The 11,063-nt window shown below is 32.6% G+C and overlaps 1 protein-coding gene across 2 annotated transcripts; it reads left to right on the forward strand.

The window, feature by feature from the left end:
• The first annotated feature begins 7,247 nt into the window (after window positions 1-7,247).
• On the forward strand, window positions 7,248-10,692 carry LOC110614565 (TORTIFOLIA1-like protein 4). Of its 2 annotated transcripts, none has more exons than XM_021756127.2 (5): window positions 7,248-8,275; window positions 8,428-8,536; window positions 8,676-9,277; window positions 9,364-9,869; window positions 10,333-10,692. In XM_021756127.2, the coding sequence occupies exons 1-5, from the start codon at window positions 7,463-7,465 to the stop codon at window positions 10,343-10,345; spliced, it is 2,043 nt and encodes a 680-aa protein (XP_021611819.1). In that variant the 5' UTR covers window positions 7,248-7,462; the 3' UTR covers window positions 10,346-10,692. The 2 variants fall into 2 exon arrangements, with proteins under 2 accessions (XP_021611819.1, XP_021611820.1); XM_021756128.2 differs by having other exon boundaries at window positions 7,250-8,275; window positions 8,700-9,277.
• The last annotated feature ends 371 nt before the right edge of the window (window positions 10,693-11,063 follow it).

Here is an 11,063-nt window from a genome sequence, read left to right on the forward strand (position 1 = left end):
TTTATTATTTAACTGTATTAAATTATCATTTCATATAGTATTTATGTATATAAAATTTTTATTTTTCATCCACAAGTTAATATATTATATGACTGATAAAAAAAAATTATCTTAACTGCACATTTGCCTACAAATGGGCAAAGAATCCCAACTAGTTAACTTTGGACATTTGCTATTAAACTTATTAAAATTAATTTAATACTGTTATCCATCATTTATTTTATACTCATTAAAATAAAAACTATCTTTACTATATTTTTATACAATATACATTTTATATAATATTAAAAATTTTCAACACAACATCATTAATAAAAATTATATTTAATATTAATATTGTATTTACTAAAAAAATTATTTGACATTTTTAATTTTGTAATTTAGTTTTACTGCTAGAAATTAAATGTAGATACAAAAAACCCATTTAATTTCTACTATTAAAACTATAATTTTATGCATTATATTTTGGTTAAATAATATTTAAGAGACAGTATTGATACAAATTAATATATTTTAATAAAAATTTTGTGAAAAATAATTTTTTTAAAAGAATAAATTTATATTTCTTAAAATAGCTTCCTTTGTGGTGTGCAGATCTATCATGATTTTATTTATGATCAACTTTTTATTTATAGAGAGATTCATTGGAGTTGGCTCGACACATTAATCTTTTGTTATACCGCAACGTGCGATGATCAATGCTCCGCTCGATCTTTTATGGCTACGAGCTCTATTGGACAATCTCTTTATATTTAGTTTGTCGTGATTTGAACACTATTGCTCCTCTGTATTGGTTTGATTGATGGATGATGTTTAACTTTCTTTGCATGTATTTTTTTTTTTTTTGATGGGTTTACATATCGTTATTTTTGTTTGTTGTTGTGCTATGCTTTATGGATATGCTATAGTTGGGTTGGTTTGGATGGACTTCTACGGCAACCGGGATTGGAATCTTCTTGTTCTTTGGAATTGGGACCATTTCGTTGAACTGGTGGGTATAGGCAGGAAGAGTGGCTTGAGTGGTCTGTTGGACTAGACCATTTTGTTTTGGGCTTGAGTCTTGAGTTTCAATTTTTTGGCCTGTTTTAGTTGTTCATTAGATTTTTAATGCAAATTAAATTTGCATGGTCTCTCTCTATATATATGAATGGTAATGTTAGCTAACAAAGAATGAGGTAGAGACGAGAATCTATGAAATGTGAAATTTGGCTTTATGTGAATTTTAGAGTAGACATTGTTAAAAAGGTTAAAATTAAGCAATTAGCCAATTGACTCTTAATCCTCATAAGCCTTTTGATCTTGTTGTCTACTCTATAAAACTAAGCAATTATAATCCATTGTATTATTTATTAAATAATATAATTAAAGGTACCAAAAGTAGCCACTTTACTAAGGTCTATCACATTTCTATTGCAATTGTATAGTGTGTATTTGCAAAAAGCTTGTATGAAGTGTCTCCATCCATGGAGATGAGACAAACAAAAGGTCTCAATCATCACAAATCTTCATTAGTTGGTAAGATTGCTTGCTTACCTAATTACCAACTATTAAGATCACAAAGCTCAAAGCTTCTCCCAATTATCATCTTACCCTTTCTTTCATCACAATCTTTCACATAATTTGAGATAAAATTACACCCAATATATATAAGAATTAATTATTTAATTAATAATTCTGAAACCATCAACTGGGTGAATAATGAATTGAAGTGATGCCCTGCCAATAGCATGCCAGCAAATCTCCTTCAATGGTAGCTTGACTAGATCTGTTAATTATTCCTGAATTAGAAGATTGAAAATTCTGAAAGAGAAGAAAGCCCATTATAGAGATATTGTTGTGCAGTTTCCATGTGGAATTATGAGGGTTGATGATAGGAGTATTTCTAAGTGCTAACTAATATTAATTTAATTAAATTAGAGTTTTTATATTAAAAAAAAATTATATTATTTATTTATTTGATGCAACATGATATAGGGTAGGGTGAAGACAAATCCGCAGGTAGGAATGATGGACCTACCATAATTGCAGAACCCTATAATTGAAAGACAGGTTCACCATACAGCCTGCTCATCTAAATAATGGAGAATCCCTTAATTTTAATTTCTATCCAAATGTTTTTTCTTTAAAAAAAAAAAAAAAAAACTCTAAATGGGTTTTATATCTCTTTGAATGGATTTTTCAAAGGGTATGCGTTCATGCCTTTGGCATATTTGTTGGTCTTAACATTATAATTAGATACACTAGGCATGTTCCACTTGAGTGAAGAGTGTTTCAAAATAAATTAAAATAAAAAACATACATTATAGATTTATAAAATAAAATTATAAAATATAAATAATTAAATTATAATATTAAATGGACAAATCATTTTAATATATAAAATAAAAATATTAAATAAATAGTATAATGAATTCGAAATTGAATAGATATATCATTTTTTTTAATGTCATATGCATTAACTATTCTTTACAAAAAAAATTTGCCAGAATAGAACAAAAACAGAAAAATTAGTGGTGAATATTTAGTTGGTTCGATTTAAAATTAAATTGAATTGAATAAATAAAAAATTAAAATTTTAGTATTTATATAAATCGAATCGAACTGATTTTGATCAGAAATCGAATCGAATTGAATGGATATGATTCGGTTTAATTCAGTTTAATTTGATCAATTTGAATTTTTAATAATTTTTTTATTTTTTACCTTTTATTTTTAATATTTTAAATTTTAAATAAAATATTTTAATTTTAATATGATCTAATATCTTTATAATATTGAAAATAATATACTATTATCACTAATCGGTTCGTTTCGATTTTTTCAATTTTTTTTCTGATTAAAATCGAATAAAATCAAAATAATTAAAATTTTTTAAATTAAAAGTTGATCCAAATTGAAAAAATTAAAAACCAAACTGAATTTTTAAATTAATTCAGTTTGATGAATTTTTTCAGTGCTGCTCGCGCTTTAGGGATCGTAGAGAAAATGTTAGAAAGTTTATATGTACACAAATTACTCCAACTTGCATTTTATTAAATAAATTGCATTTGATGAAGACAAATAAGAATTATTATTATTTTATTTTTATTTCACTATTGGTTACTGAAAAATTTATCATTTTTATCTTCAAATTTATTTTTCCAAATATAATTTTTTTTCCATGAATCATGAACATATATAGTTTTTTTTCTTTGGCATGATTCTCAGTAGAAGATGGCTAATAATATTTGTCCATTTGATCAAAAAATGAAGGGCGTCCGGTGTCCTCTCTAACGTGAGAGATCACAGGTAAAATCCAAAGCAATCGAAAGATACACCTCATGATAGGCCAATGTCCCAAACCCCACCTCAAAAAACTAAACATCAAAGGGAAATGTATTTCTTAGCCAACAAGGACAAATGAAAAACACTAGATACAGTAACACAAGCCATGCATTGTCACGTGGCGACTGGCAGTTGGGCAGAGCAAGGGAATGTTTTAGCAGAGATGCTGAGTAATAAATAATTGGGCATACTGTAATGGCTTTGTTGCTCCCAATAGTGAAGCTTTCATGTGGCGGTGTCGTCGGAGAAGGAAAACACACATGGGAAGTAATATGAAGAAATGAAATTGGATGGTGTTAATTTTGGGCAAACCATGTGATGGGCTAGCAAATCCAAGAGACAAAATGTTATGTAGTCAAACAACCATGAACATGATGGGATGGCCATTGGTCCCATGTATGTGTATTTATACCCACCAATTTAGGTCTCTTTATGTTAACATGTGCTTATAATTTCTCCTTTTGTTGCTTATATCCTTATCATCTTTGGAAGCTCACCATTGCTTCACCCTAGTTTTGACCATAATTCATTTTACAATAAAAAAAATTTTAAATTATAAAATCATACTTAATTTTATTTTTTAAAAAAATAAAAATTTTATACGTTAAACAAAAAATAAATTCTTTTGTATTAAATAAAAAATTAATAAAAAATTAAATTAAATTCTATCAAAAGAATTCACTATACTTTTTATACTTTAAAATTTATAGTTTAATTTTATACCACAATAATATCTTATAATATGAGTTTCATATATATATATATTTAATTATCATATGCAGAAAAATCATTTAGACTATCTTTCTTTAAATAATCATTTTAATTTACTTTTTATAATTATCATTATACTAACATTTATAAAGGAAAAAAACGTTCATTTAATTATATCATATATGATGCGATCAAAAATGAAATTAAATTACGATTGATTAATCTGTAAAGGATAAAATTAGAGGTGGTTGTCGCTTATGGACTACTTTTTGATGATTAAATTAGTAACTTATTAGAAGAGGCAGGTGTAACATATTATTTTAAGTTTAAAATGAATGTATAAGAATATATTTTTTAAAATTTATGTAATTTTATTTTTATACTGTAAAAAATAGAGTTAATTATCAGATTTTCTGAAAATTTAATTGGTATCACTTAATAAATAAAAAATTCCGCGATTATAAATATTTCTAATAGATTTTATTTGATATTTTTCTAGATAAAATTTTTACAATTATTTGCTTTTATAACAACTCCGATTTAAATTATTATTATATTGTATAAATACACATAATCACAGTAAAAAATAATGAGCGGTAATTAATAGAAATAGAGCGTTTACGGTGCTTAGGTAAGTTTTCAAATCAACCAACTGCTAAGCAACTCATCCAAACTCCTTCGAATGTCGACAAACTTCACAGACATATAGCATTCTGGCTTACGACAGGTCAGTATCGGTCTGCACAGTGAATTTGGTTGCTTGATTTATACAACTATCAATTCCATTTGTTTTCTAATTTGATTTTGGTTTTGGTTTATCTCATAATTGGAAATTAGCAATTCTCACAAGCAAGTCAGCCATCCTAAATTACTCTCACGCTCTGAACAGACACACACACACACATATATATACATTGCTTTTCATTCACAATAGACTCTTTCTCATACATATATATATATATATATTAATATTTTTAAAATATTAAAAATATTATGATATATTTTATAAAATTAAAAGATTAATTGTTGAGTTTTTATATAACACATAGACCACATATTAATTTTTTAATATTTTTATTTATATATTTAATGTTTTTTTTCCCTTAAATAAGGACTTCCAACATCTGGTAACAGCAGCATAAGCCCAAAAACGGCAAAACCCTTTTGGGTGGGGTTGATTAAAAATGGAAGAGTCACATGGATTCTAGTTCAATTTGTGTCACTATCTGCCCTTCAAATTAGGGAAAGTTAACATATATTTAGCAATTCTTCATTGCTGCCTTCTTGATGCTTCTCAATAATTGCAGTTTATAACTTTGATTTGATTCACGGGCCATCTTTTCTTCTTTTACACCCTTCTTTTTCACAGTGCTCTGTTAAAAAGCTCAGATGCCCTTAAATGGCGACTCCTCTGTCCCCTCTACACAAAAAATTAGTAGGTATCTGTGGTATTATGGATAGGGTGGGTCCTCCCAATGAGGACATGCATGATCATCATCATCATCACATGCATCACACTGCACGCAGTAGATTTAATCCCATCCAAGTCAAACCTTAAGAGAAATTAGAAAGATCAGATGGATAGGATTTGGTGGTTCTGATCAAATGATTAATGAGGCAGTTGGATCCTCATGATGGAAAAGCATGGTGATGATTTTTACTGCAGCAAACAATATAAGGAAAAGGGCATCTTCTCCATGCTACTCACCCCTAAATCACATCATGGTTAGCTTTTGCTATATATAAAACTCTTGATTCTTTCAGTTCATTGATTTTTCCATCCTAGGTGTCACGTGATCCATTGTGGTTAGATTGCTTTTAACAATGTTGCCTCCCATATCCTCCTCACATGCCCCACATTTACCTCCTCTTTCTTCATTACAACCTTAATATATGATAAGAGTATTTTTGGATAGATTTCATGAAATTTTTAAATTTTAATTATAATATAAACATTTAAAAAATATATATATATATATATTTGGGCATGACCAGCTCATTGGATTTAAATTGGTGCTATCATGTGGGATGTAGCATCTAATCAAAACCTGAGTATTGTTTTCAAGTGGAGGCATCTGTAACTAGTTTTTGTGTAGATGCATGAATTAAATATGTGATGAAGAACCCCCACCACCTTATTCTCTTTTTCACATGTGGGTCACCCTAAAATTAGGATTTAAGTTTAACCTAATTATGCCATTTTAATTTTAGCCCAAAAATTATTGCCATCCAATAAATTTAAATATAAAAATCTTTAATTACCATAATACCACACAATAATGAAATGTAATTTTATTTTACTATAAGCATAAAAAATTAATTAAAATGTAATTTATGACAATTTTTTTTTAATTTTAAAAATATATAATATTATGAAGTGTTTTGCTGCGAACACTTTCTAAAATGTTGTTGAGATATTAAAATAAAAGCAGGAAATCATCATCACTGGTTGTCTAGCTAGAATTGCAAGTTGGGTTGAGGAAGCAAAAAACCAAACCATAGTCCTTACTTCTTATGTATGAAAATTTGTTTGGTTATGTAAGAAAGCCGGCAGCCTCTGAGGAGTTCCCATGTGGGAGCATGCTCTTCGCCTCTAACATTATTCATTCTATCCTTCTCTACATTCAGATCATCATATCCTATGACATTCTTCACCCCACCTCTAACATTATTATTATTATTTTTATATTATGCGCTGTTTAAATCTTTAACACTATGCTAATATAAATTCATGGATATTTATAATTTCACTTTGTAAACTTTTATTTTAAAGTGTATTCATAACTTACATCTGAATAAATTTAAAAATTCTCATATTTTACTTTTTCGATTTTAATTTTTTTTTTTTAAAAATTTTTTTATTTTCAAGTAAAAAATGAATATCTTGAAAATCACAATTCACAAGAGTCGAGTTGGAAGCACAATCTGCATTCCATTTATACAAATATTACCTTATATAAATAATCAGAAATTAATTATTGAGTGCCAAATAAGAATTTGAAAATTCCAACCGGAAACTTTATTAAAAAATAAAATATTTTTAATAATTATTTATTCAATTCATAAAAATTAATTTTTCTTAATTTTATTTAATTAAAAAAATATTAAATCACACATTACAACACTTTTTCCTACGTTTATTTTGTAAATTTATCGTTAAAGCCTTTCAATGGAAATAGCAGTTAAAAAGGAAAATGCATGAAAAATAACATTTTAGGAGGGAAAAAAATTCCGCTGATTTCCAAATACCCTTGGCCTCTTGCTCAAAATTTAAATATCCATTGAAGCACCTTACTAAATGCTTGTAACAAGAAACTAACATCTCCCCCACCACCGGCACTGCCACTACCGCCTCCACCAAAATCCCCGGTGACCAATGCACGATCACCGAGACTGACACATACCCATAAATTTCAGTTCTATCACAATGTCTCCCCAGAAAAGATCTCCACCTCGTCCACCTTCAACCGCCAACGATCTCAAGAGCCGGGTCATTACCTGCCTCAACAAGCTCTCCGACCGCGACACTCTCTCCCTTGCCACCACCGAGCTCGAGTCCATCGCTAAGACACTCAACCACGACTCCTTCTCCCCTTTCCTCAACTGCATTCACAACACGGATTCCTCCTCCAAGTCTCCTGTTCGCAGGGAATGCGTCAATCTCTTGACTCTCCTTTCCAACCTTCACGGCAACTCGCTCTCTCCCCACCTCTCCAAAATGATCTCCACCGTTACTCGACGCCTCCACGACACTGACTCCGCTGTCCGATCCGCCTGCGTCGAGGCCACCACTGCTATGTCGTCGCATATCACCAAGCCACCGTTTTCTACCCTGTCGAAGCCGTTTATTGAGCTGTTGACGCTTGATCATGATTTCAATGCTCAGATCGGTGCTGCCATGTGTTTGGCCGCTGCGATTGAGGCGGCGCCGGAGCCGGAGGCGGAACAGTTGAGGAAGGTGTTGCCGAGGCTGGTGAAGTTGGTGAAGGGCGAGGGATTTAAAGCGAAACCGGCGTTACTGAGTGTGATCGGGAATATTGTTGGCGTTGGTGGCGCGTCGAGTAAGAGCGTGTTGGATTGGCTAGTACCATGTTTACTGGAGTTTCTGAGCAGTGACGATTGGGCAGCCAGAAAGGCGGCGGCGGAGGCCTTGGGGAAGGTGGCCCAAGCGGAGAAGGAGTTGTCAAAGGAACATAAAGTTGCGTGCTTGAGTTCTCTGGAGAGCAGGAGATTTGATAAGGTATAGTCCCTTTTTATCCTATCTTTTCTTTTTCCTGATTTCCTGAATACTGTTTGGTTGCTAAGAAAATGTGGGAATGGAAAGAAATGCTTTCCTTTTCATCTAACTTTTTAGTTAGAAAATTTTCGCCTGATATGATATTGGGGTAACAGGTGAAGGCTGTTCGGGAGACCATGAATCGTACCTTGGAGTTGTGGAGGGAAGTTCCTGGCTTTTCTGATCAAGATTCATTATCATCTCAATCTAAATCTTCTTCAATAGGTAACCATTGTTCTTCAAGATTGATAATCACTCGTTTAACAATCTAATAGTTGATCGGAATAAATAAAACAAAGTTTATATCTTTCAAGTACAATTGTTCTTTTTGGTCCTGTTTTCTCATTATAATTGAATAGTTTAGCATTCCCATTTTTGCAATGGACAGACAAAGCTAGTGGTGAAAGCTCCCCTTCTGCCTCCCATAATTCTCATGAAGTCAGTTTCAGATCTCCTCAACCAAAGAAAATATTGCCCGGAAACAGGTCCCCCCCATCGGATGCTTCGCCTGTGACCACTGCCAGAAAACAATGCTCTGTAAAGAATAACAATGACAATCCAAAGACAGCAATGGGTCGTAAAATGGACCACAGGAAAACCTCTGCCTGGAAAATTGAAATTGCTCTACCACAAGACACAGGCTGTGGTGATGATATCAAAAGGTGCAGTTCTGGAGTTTTAGAATCAGGGGAGGATGCAAACAATGATAAATGTAGACCAGACACAAAACTTGTCCTCTGCAGCAGTACACGAGACGATAAACAGTACAAATTTGGTGGTCTGAAATCTGGGTCAAGGGTGGTTCCATTTAATGATGATGATAACTTTTACAACAAAGATTTTGAGGTCAACAATCCTAATGAAGAATACTGCGAGAACAGTAAAGATATTGAGGATCTGTCTTTAATCCGTGACCAACTTTTGCAGATTGAAAACCAGCAATCCAATCTTTTAGACCTTCTTCAGGTACATTATCTGCTAATCTCAATATGCTTAAACGTTAGAAGATCCCATTAGCTAACTTTATTTCTCTCATTTTAACTCGTATGCAGAGATTTATTGGCAGCTCCCAGCATGGGATAAATTCTCTGGAGACACGTGTTCATGGCCTGGAGATGGCATTGGATGAAATCTCCCATGACTTGGCATTATCAAGTGGAAGAATTCCTCATTCTGACTCTGGAGATAACACTTGTTGCAATCTTCCTGGCGCAGAATTTCTGAGTTCTAAGTTCTGGAGGAGAACGGAAGGTCGGTTTTCGACTTCAAGGCTCTCTTCACCTGGGAGCATACAATCACATGCACGAAACATTCTCAATATAGATTACAGCGCTGAAACCTGCAATTCCAATAGCCAAAGATTTCCGCATCAGAACAAGAGTGGATTCACCTTGAACCCATTGGCTGAATCCCGCAGCGTGGCGAGGAGGAATTTGGGGTTCTATTCAAGTCAAATGTCAAATAACATAATCCAAGAAGATGGACAAGTTCAAAGATCCAATGGACTTGGTGAAGTTTCATCAGCTTCCTGTCCAGCACCTGTGAACTTATGCAGCAGGTGAATGGATGTCCAAATTTTAGTTTTTTTCTACCTTTTATATTAAAATTTTGCCTTCTATATTCTGCCCTTGATCATTTTTTGACGTTAATAGAGTAAGTTCCGTTGAATGCTTCTGCCTTCTGGTATCTTAACTCACATCTGTAGTCAGCATTAGCCCCTGATGAATATCTCAAAGGCTGCAGCTGGCAAATGATTCCAAAAAAACTTTAACACTGGCACGGCAAACTTTTCTGTTTTTCACTTTTGCCTATTTTATTTTCCTTGGTGATTTTTCTGCAAACAAAAAGATATTAAATATTACAGCTTCTCACTGAAGTGTACACTGCATGTATCCAAGTAATTGGACATCATTGCTGAATTAAATAATAATTATTATTACTTTTGCTGAAACATCAGCTTTATCTGTCATTATCATTTGCTTTCCATGCTAATCTTTCTGATAATTTCTGTGTATTATCAGATTCTCTGATTAGTCAAAATAGGAGCATTTTTCAACAGCGATAGCATTCATGGTGATCAAAACCTGAAGATGGCAGCAAGTCTACTACAGAATGTCATGAATGTGAAATTTCTTACTCACTGCTGCCTTGTTAATAATTTGGGACTGCTGTAAAACACTATCCAATTTCCCAAAATTCAGAGGCAGCATCATCTTTTATGAGGTGCCAGAGTAGTCTGCAGAAAAGAATCTTATTTAGCATTTGCATCCTCACTGATTCAAGCTGTACAAACAGTAGCCTCAGTCCTTCACAGTTCACACCCTTTGCTGCTTGTTATACTTGTCCCATATGGTTAATAAAAGCATCCATTTTTGTTGGAATTTCTTGATTTGTTCTTATATTCTTATAGCCCAACCAGAATGAATTGTTTGTGAATTTGTGGGAGTGCAATTGCAGCCCATGTAACAACACGACTGGAAGCTTTTTAGCAATTTCATCTTTTGATGTCATGAAATAGAAATTCTAGTATGAGAAGATTGGTTTGGGTTTTTGGGGAGGGGCAAGGTGGAGAACTTTTCATTCCCCACAACACACGGGGACCACGAAAGAGCGCAAAGCGAACTGTCCGACTCCACGGTGACTTACTGTTCATCAGTTTCGCGACTTCCAGTCAATTATACTGTGCATTCACCATAACTTCCACGCGAAAGGCTACAACATTAACCTGAAATGGAGGTCGGACAGGAGCTAA

This window comes from Manihot esculenta, chromosome 5, assembly GCF_001659605.2.
Source record: "Manihot esculenta cultivar AM560-2 chromosome 5, M.esculenta_v8, whole genome shotgun sequence".
In the NCBI taxonomy this organism is placed as follows: domain Eukaryota; kingdom Viridiplantae; phylum Streptophyta; class Magnoliopsida; order Malpighiales; family Euphorbiaceae; genus Manihot; species Manihot esculenta.

What these genes read in the sequence shown, in the direction of transcription:
- LOC110614565 (XM_021756127.2), top strand. Translation starts at nt 7,463, where the DNA reads ATGTCTCCCCAGAAAAGATCTCCACCTCGTCCACCTTCAACCGCCAAC. An exon ending in AGAGCAGGAGATTTGATAAG is followed by an intron (nt 8,276 to 8,427) that starts GTATAGTCCCTT and finishes TTGGGGTAACAG; the next exon opens with GTGAAGGCTGTTCGGGAGAC. An exon ending in ATCTAAATCTTCTTCAATAG is followed by an intron (nt 8,537 to 8,675) that starts GTAACCATTGTT and finishes TGAATAGTTTAG; the next exon opens with CATTCCCATTTTTGCAATGG.